The sequence below is a fragment of the Nelumbo lutea genome, chromosome 4 (genome assembly GCF_056320005.1).
Source record: "Nelumbo lutea isolate HS-2025 chromosome 4, American lotus-T2T, whole genome shotgun sequence".
In the NCBI taxonomy this organism is placed as follows: domain Eukaryota; kingdom Viridiplantae; phylum Streptophyta; class Magnoliopsida; order Proteales; family Nelumbonaceae; genus Nelumbo; species Nelumbo lutea.
Window position 1 is genome coordinate 47,826,784 of NC_142687.1, and position 19,936 is coordinate 47,846,719.

The window sequence follows — 19,936 nt, forward strand, 5'->3', positions numbered from 1 at the left end:
TATTAGGCTAACTCAATCCTCCCCAACCCGCATATTGATGAAAAGAATATAAATTTTATGTATTATGTGTTGAATTTAATAATATTTTGAATTTTATATAAAGGATTAATAGTTTATTTATTTTTATACGTCTTACTCAAATAATTGAAAATTGTGTTGTTTGTTTGTTTTATTTTACTTATTTATTACTTATATGTAACAAAAAATAATAGGAACCCAATCCACCCTACCCTTGAATGCAGGGAGGGCAGGGTTGGAGTGGTTTGGGTTCTTAAAATCCAACCTACTACGGGTTTTGGGTCATGCTGGGCTAGGCGGCATGGCTCGCTCGATCGTGCCATGTCGTGCCGGCCCATGGACCTAAAATTCCAGGCCCAGCATGGCATGCAGACCGTGCCAGGCCTAGAACGGCCCGTAGACCATCATGCCAGACTGTGCCAGGCCGATCCAAGTTCGTGTCAGGCCACAGGCGGCACGACCCAATTTACACCTCTACTATTAATCATGATGAATCTCTCCAAAATGATATTAACTACCATGAGTTAGAAGAAAGAAGAAGAAAAATATCATTAAAATCCAAAGAAGTTCATATTGTGTGGTCAAAGACCAATCTCAATTAACATGAACCTTAGAGACTAATAGTTAGATTAAGCTTGGTTCTTAGGTGTTCCTAGGCTTTAAGTTTGTTTAATCTTGCTTTGAAAACCTAAGGCAATAATATCTATTCATTTAGAAAAAAAATCATGCAAGGTTTTATAAGGTTCTGAATAGTTAGGAGTTGATTAATTACTATTAATGAATCACCTACCATTGACAATCGAGGCATGAAGTATATATTTCACTATTTATGAGTACTTATGATGAGTCGACCACCTTTGACATCTGAGGCATAAAATGCATTGTCATTGTTCATGAGTTGACTACAACATCCTGATAGTCCATTACCTTTGATGATAACCAAGAGTTGGCATAAGTTGTTAGTCAACTTATATGAGGGGTTCATCAACTATCAATGAAAATAGATTCCCTCCTGTGAGTAATAGTCATTCAATAGAAGTCATCAATCCACTACTTGTAGTCATAAATGATTGTTTGAAAGGCTCAACAACTAGTTTCTTCTTTTGGTAAGCCTTTTATTCATTGAGAAATTGTTTTGAAGATTAGTGTGATCCTCTCCAATGTCTCTCTAATGGTCATTTAGTCTCAACATCTATAAAATGAAGCTTAAGAACTAAGATTAGACAAGAACTACAAAAGAGAAACATCTACCATATTAAGAGCATTTTTCTATGAGCAAGAATCTTAACAGAAGTATAGTTCTCAGAGCTTAAAACAATTATGTAAGATAAACTGATTAGGAAGTCTGGTTTATAGGTAAGGGTGAGCAAACAATTTGGTCAATCTGATTAACCAAATTTCCAAACCTAAAAATCAGAACCAAAACTAAAATTATATAAAATCAAAACAACCAAACTAAAGTAACCAAAAACTGAAATAATTAAACTGGAAACACCCAAACCAAAACTTTTGATTCAGTTATTTATTTATTTATTTATTTTAACCAAACAATGACAATTATTGATGAGTTCAATCGTTTTGAAAAAAAAAAAGAAAAAATGGAGTGGCCATTGGGAACATGGAAAATCAATATGAATTCAAAAAGAGAAAAGATAGAAGCTATCAAGACCAAGTATAAAATGTCCCCTTCAAATGTTAGGGAGACATAAGGTAAGCTTGAATTCAACTCCACCAAGAAATTTTCATTCCAAGTAGATTTCTAAAAAAAAAAAAGAAATTTCGGAAAAAGATCAAAACCTTGTGATTTAGATTAATTGTCTAAGGAGTCAAAACATCACTCTTAGCTCCATAATTTAATCCTATTGGCCAAAAATGAGGAACTAAGAAATGTGAATGAAAAGTTTAATGATTTATCCAAAGGTTAATCAATGAATGTATGAATTTAAAATTTGAGAAAGGTGACCTCTTAGACACCATAGAGAAGTTTACATGTGAGACTAATAACCTCATTAAAATGTTGGGAAGCCATAAGCCTACCAACAATAAGAGAGGAATCAGATTCAAAAGAGTCAATACTCCATAACTAAATTTGTAGGAGTAGGAAGTTTGGAACAAAACACACAAGTGTGCTTGCTGTATGAATAGGTCACTCAATTTATCAGTATTAATATAAAGAGAGTTCAAAGAACTCAAGTAAAAATGTAATTTAAAAGAAGAAAACAACTAAATCTCGATGACCTAAAGCATATAGGTTATTAAACTCTTTCTTTTAATCTATGTACGTGCTCAATAAGGAGTAAATGCTCAAAGAAGAAAGGATAATTAGCCAAACATAGATTTGAAATAAACAACACTTTATTTAGAATGAATGCTTTCTTATAAACTTGTTTGAATATCTTTTTAAGGGCATCTTAATAATTTCTATGATAACTCAATTAATTTGTGAAAAATATTAGTTAGTTCCATTGGGTACAATAGATTTCAAATTGAAGAGTGTAGGCATTGTGGTGGGGATGGTCTAGGTTCTGAGAATAAGAAGTATAAGGATGTGACGTATGGAAGAAAAAGGGCAGGGGTTAATTTGGTTGGTAGAGATAAGCTTCTTAGATAATAAAGTTCTCTATAAGAATAATAGAATAAGGAAAACCCATCCCCTCCATTACAAGTCTTGCTATTTATAGCCAAAGGAGGGGTTTTGGTTTAAGCAAGAACTCCAGAATATTCTTCGGGGAGTTATAGGCTTAAGTCCCCAGATTAATTCAAAGGTGTTGACATGCGTCAGCCTACAAAGTGAAGGGGACCATGGCTCAACCACCACTCTTGCATGGTCTTACCAGGTGTTGCATTAGGGGACAAGTTCTGGAACCATGCAAGTTCATGCAATCTGCCTTGTTTCTTTTTATAGCGGTTACTTTCTGTACCACCGTTTTCATTCTCATCTCATTACTAGAGACCGCAATTTTGCTTTATTTTTTTGAAGGAAGTAAACTATTGTGTATTCTACCATAGAATCCTCCACGACTTCTCTAAATATAGTCACAGTTACCATGTGGTGACACCATAGTATTATATCAATCTATCTCCTTACAAAAAGATACACGATCGTGTCAGAAAGAGCTATGAAGATATCAATGTGAAATATAATTTTTTTTCACATGATTATTTCTTGTAAGGTTTAACCTCCAAACCTAATGTTGTGATCAATAATAATATTTGAAGTATGAGCATACTTGAGGAGTTGACTACTTAAATCTAGTAGTTGATTATTAAAAACTATTTGTTTCAAGTAATCAACTATCTAAAATAATCGGCCCACTACTAACACCCATTAGTTTACTACTTCATACAACCTTCCTCTTAAATACAAATCTTTCTTCAATGGTAAAGTCTTACTTGCTCAAAACTAGAAAAGATAAGTTTGTGCTCATCATTTATCTCTATCTTACCTTATCAATGACCTCATTAAGTGGAAGAAAAAGAAGAACGCTCCTACTAATGCCCAAAGAGGAATGTTGGTGACTAAGGAAAGGTACCAATAAGACTTTGCTGATAGAGAAATTCTTGAAGAACACATGATTGGTTTATCTTCTCTAAAGGGTGAGGGATTAGATATTGAAACTCTTATAAACTACCTAGGGTGGGAAACCCTAGTTCAATTTCATAACACAATTCTCTAAAGCGCAGCGATTGTACTTTAACTTTACTTTAAAAATTTTTGGACTTGAAACAAGTGTCAAAGGAGTAAGGATACTTGTTACACTAGAAGACTTGGAAACAATTCATGGGATAAGTAGGGAGAGACCCATGGTTTATGAGAAAAGGAAGTGACATGATAATGTAGATGTTGAACATATAGATGCACTACAAACTGTATTCAATGACCCCACTCTTGATCAAACTGATAGGCCTAAATCAAAGAACTTAAGAGTACCCATGAAGGTTATGCATATAGTAATGGCAAAAGGGTTCATTCTAAATAAAGGCTCCTTTGAAAGTATTTCCTAGTTAAATTTTTTGCTGCTCCATTACAATGATACTGGAGATGACGCTCCTCTATTGCATCAAAACATGTATTCTCTAGTTAGAATTTTTGTCTCAAGTCTACTACCATATGGAATGGTGCTCATAGAAATTTTCCAACAAGTAAGAGTAAATCTTAACAATAAGATAATGTCAAATTTATAAACATCCATACGTTGAGGAGCATGAACTTGGCATAAAAATGCTTTGGGGATTTAGAATGATATAGAAACTATTGACTTTTTGAATATAGAAGAGCCAAATGTGATGGGTGAACATATTCCTCACTTTAAAGGACATGGGTAGTATGGCCAGGATAATATGTCATCAGGGGTAAGACATTATAACCCTATAGATATTTCATCCTCATTCAACATGAATGATTTTGCTAGTTGTCTCAACTCTCTCAACACTAGCATTTTTCTCATATGTGATAAAGTAATAGGGATGGATATATGCTTTGATATTCTAGAAACTCACATAGATTCCATTTATGAAAATGAATTGATGATCATTCTCTCCATTGAAATGTTTTATAATGAAATCTCTGAGCTCTAAACCCTCTAAGAAATGATGAAAAAAAAGGAAAGGCAAGAATCTCATGCCTTTCAAAGGAAAATCGTAGAGGGTGATTAGGGAACCCGGTTGAAGTTTCGACAATTGTTAGGGAACAAGATCTTAGGTGTTGTTTAAATCATCGCTAGTATTCTCCATAAATTCTTTCTTTGTTTTAAGAACTAATTTATGAACTCTTTAATATTTATATATTTATTAAGTTTATAAATGTCTAAGAACTTATCTTGAGACCTTGTCATTATATCTATGAGCTTAAATCAATTGATAAATGCTTTTATGTGTTTTTATGAGTTATCTATGTGCTTATCTACTTATATTTTATTTTCTCCTATTCCCCTTCTTTTTTTTTGTTGATGCCAAAAGAGGGGGAAATATGTGCTTGATTGAAAAATGAAATACATTTGCTTTTATCAAAAAGGGAAAATATCTCCTTAAGAAGAAAAAGGGGGAGATTTGAGAGGAAGTCTCTTCAAAAACTTTGAGAAAATTTGAAACAGACTCATTTAGTCTACAACAAATCCATCAAAACAAGGGGAGATTTATCAATTATGTAGTAAACCCTTACATGATTCAAGGGGACTTTAGTGAAGGTGCTTGAATGTCTATTTTCCTTAGAAGGAGATCAATAAATGTGCTTAAATGTTTGTATTTCTAAATATTCACATGTTTGTATGAATCTTATGCATTTATATTTAGAACACTGATAGGGGGAATTATCATTGTACTCTCCATTTGTGCTTTATTTGTTATCATTTTTCATCAATATTTTGTCATCATAAAAAAGGGGAAGAATGTTGACACTATGTGTTTTGAAGATAATAAACTCATTGAGAGTACTAATGAATGTGCTAATTGTACAACTGTTCTATGTTAATCCTATTAAATTAAAATGTTTGACAAATCACATTGAGGAATTAAAGTTTGAATGAATGGATTGCTACAAAGAACTAAAAGGAAAGAGCATCAAGTTCTAATGTTCTACAATGTATCATGTTTTTAGGATCTAATTTATATCATTTGCATGAGATGCTACACTCTATGGGCTTAACTTACTAAAATCAGTTAACCTAACCTTAGAGACTAATGACTAGTAGCACGTTTGGTTCTTAGGTGTTACCAAACTTATTTTTAAACTTAACAATTAAATATAAGTTTGGAAGCCTAAGAAAATGATTTATAGACCTTTGGAATCAATATCTCAACATCTCTATGGCTATAAATATCAATTACGCATAAACCTATAATTGACTATGTCTCATGGCCAAGACTTGACATAAGCTAGTAGTCGATTACTAGAGAAAAAAGATTCATCCCTACAAGTGTAATTGAATACTATGTAGTGATAGTCAACTACTTGAAAATTTTGACCATTTAAAGGCATAATGACTATTTCCTCTTCTAGTAAACTTTCAACTCTATTGAGAACTTGCTTTAAACATTTCCAAGTATAATCTAATCTTTTCTCAATGGATATATATAACGGTCATATGCTCTCAACCATTATAAATTAGTGATTTGAGTTAAATAACTCAATGAACTTTAACTGGTGAAATTTTGCTAAGATAAAGAGAGCATTGTGAGCAAGAATTTTTAGTGAAGAAGAGATCTCTAAGCTTTATTAGATCATATAGTGAAAAAAACTAAGGATCTTTGGGACTAATTGCTTCTCATTGAGATTTCTTTAATCTCTTCAAGTGTTTGTGCCTATAGTTTTGTGCATACTCTTGTATCTAATATAGATTTGTTTGTATTTGTTATTATTAGCCTATTAAGAGACATTTGCTTTGTATTTATGCTTTACATTTTTATATCTATTGTATTTGTATGTTTAAGTATAAATACTATATTATAGGTTTGGTTGGCACTGTAAACCCAACTATTCATGTTTGGTTAACACCCGAAAGTTCAACTATTTAGGTCTTATAAGCACCTAAAAGTCTTACTGGTTGTAAGGTTTTATTGGAACTTGAAAGTCCAACTATTTAGTAGGATTTCTCAAAAGTTTGCATAAGGAGAGGACATATGCCTAAGTTTGGATGAACCTTTATAAATCCTTATGTACTTTACAGTTCTACACTTGTTTACTTACCTATTTTACTTAATCTAATTATTTTGTTATTTGCATTGCATCAAGTAGCACATACTCATGGCCTTCTATTACATCAAGTTTGCATTCATTCATAGAAGGCTTTAATTAGGGGAAAATCTTTTAGTATTGGGTTAGGTTATCTGTAAGGGTGTCAATGGGTATGTTTTGGGTTGGACTCCATCCAAATCAAAATCAATTTGGACAGATTGGATGGACCAATAAGACATATTGAATTGGACCAATCCAGGTAAAGTATTTATTGGATCGGACTGGACCTAATTCATCCATAAGAATTTATATTGGGTTAGATTGTATTGAGCAAATATCTAGTCTATTGATAAAAGATAAGAATACGAGTGTCAAAGGACTAGGTTCGAGTTGGAACCAACCTAAATTAAAACAAATTTGATCAAATTGGATGGTCCAAACATTGAATTGGATTGGTCCAAAATATTCATTGGATTGAATTGGACTACATCCATTTGTAATGGACTCACATTGGACTGGATTGGATTGGACCAAATCCAATGCAATTGACACCCCTAGTTATCTGGGCAACGTTACTAAACCTTAAAGAGGATTTTAAGCTTTTGGGGTTCTAACATAAAAATACATAAAAATGTTGAGGAGTCCTATTAATTATTACAATTATACCATTGGCATTGCCTCGTACATAAATATAGACAATGTCCCATACAAGACCACATGGTGATATACTTATGACACTCTAATGGTGGAACTAATAAAATCAACCATGACATAAGTGCACAGATTTAGTGAAGCTATCTATTTCTTAACACCTATGAAGAAGCCTTGTATCACTTTAATAGGTACCATTAAAATCAATCAACAAGCAAGAATTCAAGTCCTTTTGTGAAGGAAGTTGGCATAGATACCAACATATCAATAGGAAAATCCTAGTCACAATGGATTATTTCCATAATTACAATAAACTATACAAACAAGGCATACAAGATTTATAAAGGTTCGGCCAACATTGCCTATGTCCTCTACCTTAAGCCACCCCTAAGGATTTTCACTAACCAATTGGGATTCATAGGTGTCGGCAAAGCCTTTACAATTAGGACTTCCAGGTGCCTACAATATCTTAACCAATAAGACTTGTAGGTGCTTGCAATATTTAACCAATAAAAGTTGCAAGTGCCTACAATATGTAACCAACAGGGCTTACGAATGCTTGTAATACCTTGTAACTAAGCTTTACTTTGGTGGCAATAAGACCCTAATGGTGTTAAAACTTAAAATCCTACCTGTAAACAAGCTATTACAAATATAGCATAAGACAGGTTTACAATAAGAGACCTCTCAAAGGTAGATATAGCAATACAAGTACAAACAATTCAATTGGAAGAGTTTTCTTAAATGCTCAACCCAGTGAAGAGATATACAATAAATGAGTGAGACTATAAAAGCACAATTTTTTTCAACTTTTCAGACCTATAAAACTATTACATCTTAAGAATATCTTCAACAAAAATGATTCTTACTTTGTTTCTTTGAAAAATAGCTATAAACTATGTACAAGGAAGGCATATATTGTTTTTCTCTTGATTCCTCTTGCTTTGAATTAAACCAAACCCCTCTATTTTTAGAAGATTTGAGAGCATATAACCATTTTCTAAATGTTAGAGGGATTTTGATTTAAATTCCCTCCAATCTGATAAAAGGCTTTCGAAAGATGGCAATAGCAGTTTGAGCCTTCAAATGATCAAGTTCTTTGAAGTAATCGGTTGTCAAATTTTTGTTAGTCGGTTATTTCTCTTTTAGTCAATTGCTTCCTTTAATGAATTGATTGATATCACTTTGAACTTAGATTTTCTTGATTAGTTGACCATCTATCTCAAATAGGGCATTTTCATACATTGGCTATTACAATTAGTCAACTATGCCTTCTTGGGGTAGTCAATTATGTCCCATAGTTTTTGCAAGACATGCATTGATTATTTAGTTAGTCAATTGTGCCTTTTGGCGTAGTTGACTATGTCTTATAGTCCTGGCAAGGCATGTCGGTCAGAGAGCCCAACACTTAGAAACATTGGAAATGATCATCCAAAGGTTTGGAACTTCTTCCTTTGGCTTTCAAATGGAATCTTAAGATAAACTCTTGTTTAAGTCTAGGAAAGCATAAAAACCAAACCTATTATAATCATTGGTCTCTAAGGTTGCTTAACTTGAATTTAGTCTTATTGAGCATCATAGAGAGTGCAAGTTAAACAACTGATTATATAAAGATCCTAAAAGATGACACATTTGAGAACAACTTAATGTAGTCCTCCTCCTTGATGAGTTGTTGTAGTAAATGGTCATTTAGGTAGCTCCAAGACTTTCAACTCTTACAGTAGTCTTATCATGCTTGAATGATGTTAGAACAACCTCATGTGGAGGATTTAGTGATAGTGAAAATATAAAGTTCAGGCAACTAATCAAGTAGAACTTCCACTTCATCATCTTTGGTAGCATTCTTTCTTTTACACAATTTAAGCTCAAAGAACCTTACTTAAAGAAGATGGGTAAACCGAACCGAGTTATCTATAAATATATTCTCACTGAAATATTATATATATAATATGTATATTTCAGCTTTAAATATATATTTCTGAAATGTATATTTCAGTTTTAAATATATTTCTAAAAAATATATTCTAAAATATTATATATAATATGTATATTTTCGATATATATAAAAAGCTGAAATATATATTTCAGAAATGTATATATTTAAACCCAAACCGACCAGGTCGGTTTTGCTTAATAGAGGGTCAGGTCGGTTGAAAAAAAAAAAACTAGTAAACCAACCCAACCCAACCCGTGAACAGCCCTAATGCCTATGTGGCAAAAAATGCCACCTGTCATTGGATCTTGCTAGGTACATATTTCTAAGACAATCCAAATTAGCACATTTACATGTTATATGGAATAAGTCAATCATGAATTATTTTATGAATTTCTCAAAATTTTCTTGGTAAATAAGCATCAGAAAATATATTTTCCAACATATATATTTAGCAAATGAACCAAACACATGCCACCTAGTGGAGAAAATAAATTTCTCTTTCCCCTTACATCTATACTACTATTAAAAGTGGAAATGAAGTCTAGATTCCATAATTTTTCTTTACGAAAATACCCATAATTTGAATACTACTTATATTAAATTCACTTCATTCCCTCTTATTAAGTCCTATATTTAAGGTATTAACTCCCATCCTTTCTCATTTATTTACTATATATTGAATTAATAAGTTTTGTGGACTTTTTCTTAATTAAAACACCCCTACTTTTGATTTTTGTCATTCCCTAACTATGAAGACAATAATAATAATAATAATAATAATAATAATATGAACTATTACTTTTCATTTCATTCAATTCCCTCTCATTAAGGTGTTAACTCCCATTCTTTCTCCTCCATCCTTTATTTGAAGTATTTTTGTTTCTAACCAATAATTCTATTAATTAAATCTATACCCAATAATTTTAAAAATACAAAACTTATGTGTTTAAGCACAACATGAAAACTAAACTATACTTTTGTTCGTGTGGTGGGTACATAGTTCAACTATCTAGCTCAAATGGGTCAACAAATGGTCTCATAGTTAAATAATATATGTTTAAAAATTAATTAAAATATAAAAGTTACAAAAACAACTTAGGCTCATCTCTAAAATTATATATTTATCATATTAAACAAAAATATGTATAATAAAAAAGAAATATTTTTATTAATGATGAAAATGAAATATAAAATTTAAAACTGGCCCAAAAATGAAACCACTTTCCTATTCAATGATTTAAACTTTTAGGTCAAATTGGTCAATCTACATTGTCGTAATTAAATTAAAAAAAAATTCAAAAAGATAGAGACATCTTTTTTTTAAAATACAAAAAATTTGTAAAAAAAATTGGGTACATCTCCAATATTATGTATTTCATCATATTAAACAACAATAAGTGTAATAAATAAGAATTATTTTTATTAATGATGGAAATGCAATAAAAAATTAAACTAACTCAACAAGAACTATTTTTCCATCTAATTGGTGGTATGTGACCCCCAGCCCCTAGGGGTGTAAATTGGGTGGGTTCAATCTAATCCTAGACCAAACCAACTTGCAATTTTAGATGAATTGGCTTGGATTTTTGCTTTTCGGGATGGGCTTAGGCCTAAGCTCAAAACTTTGGGCTTTTCTATTTTTAGAGTTGTGCCCAAGCCTAGTTTTAGGTATTTCAAGCCTAGCCTAGCTATATACATGCATACATACGTACATACATAGGAATGGCAATGAGGTAGGGCAAGGCCGAGTTTTGTATGCTCCAGCCTTGACCCCAAATTTAAATACCCTGCCTCGTACTCCAACGTGACTAAAAATTCCAACATCATCCCCATCCCTATAAGGAACGGGAATCCTCAAATTTTCCCTACCCCACCTTGGTCATTCCTATTTGCAAATCTTTTTTTTTTTAAACCGACCAATCCAAACGCAAGCATAACTTGAGTGCATCAAATTTTAGTGCGGGCTCGACCCTAATTGCATAGATCAAGATTGACCTTAGGCTCAAGCTTTAGGTCCAATGCATAGGGTTGGACCTAAATTAAGCCCAAACTTGGCCCATACTGCCATGACTTGCACCCTAATGGTCCAATCAGTTAAGTAAAATGGGCCAACTAATGATGTCATAATTAAATAAAAAAATAGATACAATTACGAAAAACAAAATATAGAAAATTTACAAAAAAACTTAACATATCTCAGATAACATAAATTTGTTATACTAAACAAAGATAAATGTGATAAACAAGAATTGTTTTTACAATTAATTATGGGATGAATAAAAATTTTAAAAATTCTCGAAATAGATAGAAATAAACAATTATAGAAAATACATAATTTTTGTCAAAAAAACTTGTGCACATCTCTAATATTACATATTTATCATATTAAACAAAAACAAATATGATAAATAAGAAGTATTTTTATTAACAATAGAAATAAAATACAAAATTTAAATCCACCAACACACCATACTTTAATTAGGGTCTGTTTGTTTTGCGGGAATAAGGGTTTGGAATTGAAATCAGATTGGCCCATTCTGATTCCAACTGTTGCTTGGGTGGAATTGGAATCCCATTTCCATTCTTGATGGAATGATATTCCCCCATTTGAGGGAATATCCGTTCCATCCCTTCCCTTGGGAATGAAATCTCATTCCAACTAATTTCAATTCCCATACTGATTCTTGTCCAAACCAAACAAACTATGAAAATATATCATTCCAATTATGATTTTGAGGGTTTTTTATTCCATTCTCACTGTTAGGGGTGTCAACGGTATTCGAAAATTTAATTTCGAATTCGAGATTCGACATAATCGAATCGAATTAGGATAATTCGAATAGTTAATCGGTCAAATTCGGATATCCTATTCATACCGAATAGCTAATCAGATTCGAATTCGGATATGACCTGATTTGATTCGATAAATATCCAAATTCGATCGATTATTTAATCTTTATATATAATATATAAAATTTTTAAATGTTTTATATAATTTTTATATATAATAATTAAATTATATAAATAATTTATATATTTATATACTTTATATATATAATATTTATTTTATATATTTATTAATTATTTAAAATAATTAATTAGTCGAATTTGAATCTAATCGAATATTCGAATATTTAGTCGAATTCGAATTCGAATATTAATTTGATATCGAATCGAATTCGAATATCGAACTTTTTAATCGGATTCGAATATTAATTTGATATCGAATCGAATTCGAATATCGAACTTTTTAATCGGATTCGAATTCGAATATTGCCTGATCCGATTCAAATTCGATACTTTTACACGCCTACTCACTATGAACCAAATGGATTCTTAATTTTGTATGGATCGTAATAAAGATATTGAAATTACCACGTGCATTGGACGTGCATGTGTACCGGTCCAAATAAATTTTCTCTTTCCCCTTGCCCTTTCTCATTCCATCCTTTTTCCAGCCGAATTTTCTCCGGAACCAAACGGACTAATACTGAAAAAAAAATATGTTCTTCCTTGATCAGTTAATCGCCTATGATCTTCCTTCTTCCCTCCCCACCTCCTCTCTTTCATCACGTGACTGGATCTGCGTCTATCGGATCGGTTCCATCCATCTCTTCACCCTTTTCCTGCCCTACCAGCCTCGTCCCCTCAAGTTGCATCTGTCTGTAATCGTTTCGGGATCAAAATCGGGGAATCCAGTGGGCTTGTAGAGCTGCCGGAGCCGCCGCCATGGAAGCGGCAGCACGAGATTCGACCCAGCCATCGGCCACTGCAGAGGAAGAGGCCCTCAAGAAGAACACGGATTGTGTTTATTTCCTTGCATCTCCTTTGACCTGTAAAAAGGTACAATTTTGTTTTCAATGCTGCTTTACTTCTATTTTTGGGGTTTCTGTGGTTGTTTTGATTGAATATTAGGGAGAGTTTAAAATTAGCATGATGGACCTGTTCTTTTTTAATCTTGATCGACAAAAAAAGGTAGTATTTTCTTTGAATTTGTTTTTTCTCATCGAATTCGAAGAATAATGTTTTCAGTTGCGTCTTTCTCACAGTAAAGTTTGGATGGGGTGTTTAAAGATGTTGTTTTGATGGTTAATCTAATAGGAAGAGCATACTAAGAATTGAAGGAATTCGGTTTGGAGCTTCGTCTTGGAAGCTTGGAAGTTTCAGAGAGTGTGCTGGTCTACGGTTTTCTTTTTAATTTTGACATACTATGGTTTCTCTGTTAGTCTGAGTGGGGAAGAACATAGCGTATGATGAAGAAATAACCGGAAGGCTTCTGCCTTTTATGTTCTTTGGTCACGAGAGCATACTTACTAGTTTTCCAAGATGATTGTTGGACGGAATTGAAATGTCATCCATATGACCGTCCTAACAGTTTAGCCAACTAACTTCTGAAGTAATATACGTTGGTTTCTTGCTTAATGAGTTCAGACTGAAGGAGGCACCTTTGTGTTCTTTAAAATGGAGTGGGGAATTTGTCCTTCCTGACTCCTGAGTTATATTTGATGTACTGATGTTCCTTGCTCATTCCTTCTAAAGGGTATCTTCTCAGAGACATGATTGGAATGAAATAATAAAACAATTGGTGTGATTTCCTGGTTCAGCTTCCAATTTATAGTTAGATTTGCATTTATTACTTACTAGTGGGTTCTGACATTACAAGGTTGGTTAGGGGTATTAGTTCCCATAGGTAAACTCCACAGAAGTACCTCCCAGGACATAATTTTACATTTTCTTTCCAGAAATACCTGGTTAGAAGCCAATGAAGGGGGGGGGGTGTAAAAAGAATGGCCTTTTTTCTGACCAAAACCCTTTAAAACTCATCCTTTACGAGGATGGGCTGGGTTGGAGTGAATAAGAAGAATGGATTATGGCCCAGCCAGAATTATTCCATCATTGGTGTGGAGTGAGAGGACATCATCTCCCTTTTTTCTCCACCCTCTTCCCTGCCCACCCCCACCCCCAAAAGAAGAAAAGGAAAAAATGGTAACTGTTTTTCTTAATCAATTTTATGTGCCATTTTAGTCTTTGTTAGTTTGATATGATATTGTTAATTTCTGTGGAATGAGATCCAAGGGGCTAAACATCATCATCATCATCATCATCATCTAGCCATATCCCAACTGTTGCATTTAATATATTAGCAGCATAAATCTGATGTCTAATGCAGTGTAGGTCAGTTGTGTTTTTCATTTCCTTTGCCTTTCTCTTTCAGTGTATCAGACCTTTTTGGCCCTATACTGATCCAATAAATTCCTCTGTATGACTCTATCCTATAAGAAAAGTGGGGCAGAGAGTAGAAGCTTACTTCTGCTATTACATTTAGTATTAGAAGTATGATAAAAAGTAAACAAAGATGTCTTATTTTAAACTTACTAGTAGTGCCCTGTGCAATGCATGGGAAAGCCAAGTTGAACCATAATGAAAGTGGCCAGTTTCACATAATATATTCTAACTTTGTAAAAAATTAACTAAGGTGGCATTTAGCAAGTCTTTTGGAGTGGTCTTCTGGGCTTCGACAAACTCAGAAGACCAAAAACTGGTCTTTTTATGTTTGGTAACCAAAAGGTGGTAAGACTGGAAGACGCAAGCGCGGAAAGACCCGAAAAGACTGAACACCCTGAATTTTAGGAAGTTTCAAATGAAGCTTTCTGGTCTTTCTGTGCGATAAATAGCCTCTTAACGTGTTTTTAAGAGCCCGGTAGACCAAGCCACTTGCCAAAAGATTTTTTTTCTCTTTAAAGACAAGACCCCAAAAGCTCAATACGTCTTTTGGCCATCTGGGCTGCTGGAAGATCTTTCTAAAAAGATTTGTCAAACAACACCTAAGTAATCTTAGTAAGCTTCTCATTCTAAGGATAAGAATAATGATTATGTCTTATATTGCTCTTTTTACTGTCTATTTTGTATCTTAGCAACTAACAAAACAATTTCTCGTGTATATCTGTGGTATCTTGAGCAAGTAATGTGCCTTTGTTGACGCTTTAGCATTTTATAACATTTTGTAAATTGCCACCTTTTTTCATGGCATCTCAAACACTTCTACCATAAACATATTCATTATTTCTTGGCTAAATTCCTGCAATATTAATGTTCTTATTTAAAAGAAAAGTTTTTGCATATTTGTCTTTTCCTCAGAATTGCAAGTACAAACCCATCCTTATAGAAGGAACAAGCCCTTCAACACTGCATCCTCGGTGCTTGAAACCTCCTTCAATCTATACACATCTTTTATTAAGCTCTATAGGTAGTTGGAATGTATGAAACTTCTAGCTTAGTATATGTTTGGTTCCGTGGGTGTTTCCTGAGGGGTGTTTTTTCAGATAAATGTTTACCGAAAAATGCTGCTTTAAACCCTTTTTTTTTTGCCATTTCTATTTGGTTGGGCATTTTATGGGCATTTCAAGTAATACCCCATAAAATTGCTTTCTACTTCAGCTTAAAGTGCGCCATATCAGCATTTCATTTCATGACCCAGGCATTGGGGGAAATGAGAATTTGATGTTTCCCCAAATGCCCAATGCACCTAAACCAAAGCGTTTCAGATTTTGTGTTCTTTTTGATAAATGGCGAAACCAAACAGTGGTTTCATATGCAATAAACACCAACGCCTATGTGGCACTGATGTGGCAGCATTTTTTCAATAAACACCCTCAGAACCAAACATAGCCTTAGTGTTGATCTATATCCTGACTTTCCAGAGTATTAAGACAATCCTTTTTCACATTAATCAGATGTGGGATATCTCTGACCAACTTTTGAAGAGATTGGAACTGGAAAAAGATGGAGAAATTGTCTTTGTACTATATGTACTTAAATATTATGCAGTTGTACCTTTGGCCAGTGATTATATCAGACCCGGCTATTATTTATTTATTTACTTCTGTAGGATTAATGTTTCTTCTTCATTTCTATAACTCATTATACTATCAATACTGCTTGTTTATTATCCTTCTCATTAGTTGTATCCCTAAGAATCTTGTTCTTATGCTTTTTTCTCCATCAAACAGGGAAGCGAATGTGAATATCGCCATAGTGAACCTGCTAGGATTAACCCCAGAGATTGCTGGTTCTGGATGAATGGCAATTGCCTAAATCCAAAATGTTCATTCCGACATCCGGTGGGTCTTTTTTGTTTACTTTTCATGATGGCTGTTGTAATGATTGTTCTTGTCTTTCCATTAGCTTTTTTATTTTGTTTTGAACTGACAACATGGATGGATCCTTTTTATTTCATAAATCACCACAATCTTGTAATGTGAATGATTTTCAATGCCTAATTTATGTCTATTATTTCTTTTCCAGCCTTTGGATGGCTTGTTAGGAACCTCAGGGGCATCTTATGTGGGATCATATATGCCTGCACAGACTGGGGCATCAACAAAAATTCTTCCATTGCATGCTCCCGCTTATAGTTCAGCTAAACAATCTATCCCCTGTATTTTCTTCCAAAAGGGACTTTGCTTAAAAGGTGACAGATGCCCCTTCACACATGGACCACAACCAACTAGTAATCTGCCCTCACAGCCACCATCACCACCACCAAAAGTTGTTCCTATTACTGAGCCTCAGGATTCAAATAAGGCTTCTTTTTGGGGGCTTGAGAAATTCACCAAACAACAGCAGATCCCAAGACAAAATTTTGTAAGCCAAGTTGAAGTACCTTCTTCAGCAAAATCAGTTACAAAGCCTGAGATTGCATTGTCGAAAAATGGAGTGCCAGTTAAGAAGAGTGTACCACCAATAACTGTATCAGATGATGAGTGTCTTAGATATAAACCAGCAAATGGTTCTGGTATCAGTGGAAGTTCCATAAGTAGGCCATCAAATGGCCCTGGCATCATTGGAAATTCTTTAAGTAGGTCTCACCGTAGTCGTCAAGCTCAGGTGGATGAGCAGAGTCTACAGAATGGCAAAGAGGGTGATGATTACTTGGGTGAATCCTCACCTGGCTTTGATGTACTCGTAGATAATGAGCTCAGTGATTATGATTATTACCAAAAGGAAGATGATGTTGGAAGGACAAGAAGTCATAATGGAAGGCATTTGACCTCTGTGAATGAATTTGATTACGACAACTGCTCTGTTAATCACAGTTCAATGAATAAATTTGACAGGGAGCCATACAAAAATGCACGTGAGTATGACCTATATGGACGGTCTCACGATCATTATGCATGGCAACAGAGTAGAGCTTCATCTGAGAGGGTTACAGAGAGGCCATCTCTACCAGAACAAAGGGGGTTCACAAGAAGTGAGAACCCTGATCAGATTAGTGAGTCAGATTTGCGCCACCAGCTATCGAAGCAAAGAAGGGTTGGTGGATCAAGATCTGCCATTAGTTCAGATCGTCATGGTGATCACCATTGGAGGGTTGATCATGACCACCACATTGAGGATCGAAGAAACCGGAGTCAATCTTGGAGAGAGTCACGCCATTTGCTTCAAGCGGGTTCCATAAGCAATCGGCTGCAAGGTAGAGTTACGTTTCCTGGTAGATCTTCACCAGACAATAACAATACCAATGGCATGCATCCAGAGCGGGAAATGGACAGGGGAAGAAAAAGGGGCAGGTTGTCACCAGGCAGAGCACCAGTATTGTCCTACCAGGGAAGGCACCAAAGCATATTAAAACGCAAAAGTGAGAACTTAAACATGGAGGAGAGAAATTGCAGGGCTCCTCTTGTCAAAAGAGATGAGGTAGGGAACAGCTTGGATTTTGCTGGTCCAAAAAGCCTTGCAGAACTGAAAGGTGCTAAGGTTACAGAGAGCAAAGAAGACCACCAGCAAGGCAAAGATTGTCAAGTATTTTCTGTTGGAGAGCAGAGAAACTCTAAGATTGGAAAATGTGTTGCTCAAGAATACGAGGACTCACTTTCCTTTGAGAGTCCCAAGCCGCTAAGCATGATTTTGAAGAGGAAAAGAGTAGTAGAAACCGCAGCTTCTGGTAATAATGAGGTTTCTGGAATGGGAGATAGTGACATTCAGAGGGAAGGGAGTGAAAACCATGTGGGCAACTCCAGCATCACAACAGTTGCAGAGATACAGACTGTTCTTTCTTCTGATCTCAAAAAAGAAGCCAATGAAAGCACAGTCAGCAATCAGGAAAATCCTATAAATTCAGCTGCCCTAATTGACGATGAAGAAGGTGAGATCTTTCCAGAGGGTGAAGAAGTGGCTCATGAAGGGGAGTCATATGCACAAGATGGGTCTGAGGTCGAGATTGATGATACTATGGAAGATCAAGAACTTGAAACCTTTGATAAGAGAGATGGTGAATCTGATTATGAGCAAGCTGATGATGACCAAGATTATAGGACAGAGGAAGTTGAAAATATGGACCCTGAAGAGGAATACTTGGACGATGAAGATGGGGATGACTTTGCAAAGAGGATTAGCATCATGTTCTCTGAAGAGAGAGAGAGAGATGAAACTGATTGATCATTCCCAATGGTAAAAGACCATGTTAGCATTATTTTTTTTATTTAAATATAGAATGGCTCTTTTTAAATGAGCTAATGTAGCTCATTGTTTTCATTTAAATATAAAATGGCTCGTACAACTGAGCTGATAAAGCTTGCATTCTGGGTTATGCTCAAAAGTGGGAACCTTGTTATTGTATTAATGGAGTCTTGTTTCAATGTATTTAAGTTGATCTAATGGAAATTTCTTCTTTCTCGTTTTCACTTTGCAAACTGTGTCCAGTAAGCTTTTAAACTTCAAAACTTCTAAAGTCCTCCCAAGGCAATTCTTCTCAACGAAATCCTATTAGTCTCTAACTTCATGGCCTCGGTGAGGAAAGGCGCCACTATGAGAAGTTAAATGGTTGTGGATTCATGTATTTTATTACGGGCGGTGGAACATTATCATTGATTCTACAGCCCACTGAACAGCTAGCTATTGCACCCAGCTAATCCTTCCTCCCCATTGAGAACTGGTGTCATAATGGGGAACACATGCCAACCCAAGTGGGGTTCTAACCAAGGACCTGGGCTCCACATGTTAGCATTTGCAATTTTGTTTTGCTTTATGAAGACTTAAAATGCGTAGAGCTTTTATCTATCCAAATTTAGTAATCTCTTTGATCATCAACAGATCAAAGAATAATCCTCTTCAGGGAAGTACCACGACCCCCCATTTCGAACATGGCGAGCTTTTGCATCGATGGGGAGTTTCGGTGAAGAATGTGGGAAAGCTCAACGAAAGACTAGAGTTTTTGCACCAATGTTTAGTTGGGAATATTGTATTCCAAATAAGAATGATGGAAATATTGTTGGTTTGATCTATCATGAAGGAAAAAAATGAAGATGAAGGATGGTTTTGGTATGTTGCACATGTATGTAGATGGAAAAAGTGAGGATAAGGCTGGAGCTGTAATGGAGAATATGAGTTTGGTAGCAAAGAACGTGAAGAGACAAGTAGAAGTTTCCAAGCTTCAAAGGCAAGGGGAAGAACAAGCTGTTGAAGGGGATGTTGCGTTAGATGAGAGAAGTTTGAGGATCGATACAAGTGATGGAAGCAAGATCGATTCACTTGAGTTTGAGAGGACCTTTGCCTGCAAGTGCAAGGGAGAAGAGGTAACAAGGATGAGTCTCTCTCTGGAAAGACCATTGCAAGAGAGTGTAGAAAAACAAGCTAGTGTTCAGAATCGACCTGGC

General features: G+C 34.6%; 1 protein-coding gene across 1 annotated transcript; it reads left to right on the plus strand.

The window, feature by feature from the left end:
• The first annotated feature begins 12,717 nt into the window (after positions 1 to 12,717).
• On the plus strand, positions 12,718 to 18,973 carry LOC148855628 (zinc finger CCCH domain-containing protein 32-like). The gene is made up of 3 exons (XM_088981881.1): positions 12,718 to 13,121; positions 16,289 to 16,399; positions 16,584 to 18,973. Exons 1-3 carry the CDS (start codon positions 13,008 to 13,010, stop codon positions 18,717 to 18,719), a joined length of 2,361 nt encoding a protein of 786 aa, XP_088838007.1. The 5' UTR covers positions 12,718 to 13,007; the 3' UTR covers positions 18,720 to 18,973.
• Positions 18,974 to 19,936: the final 963 nt, after the last annotated feature.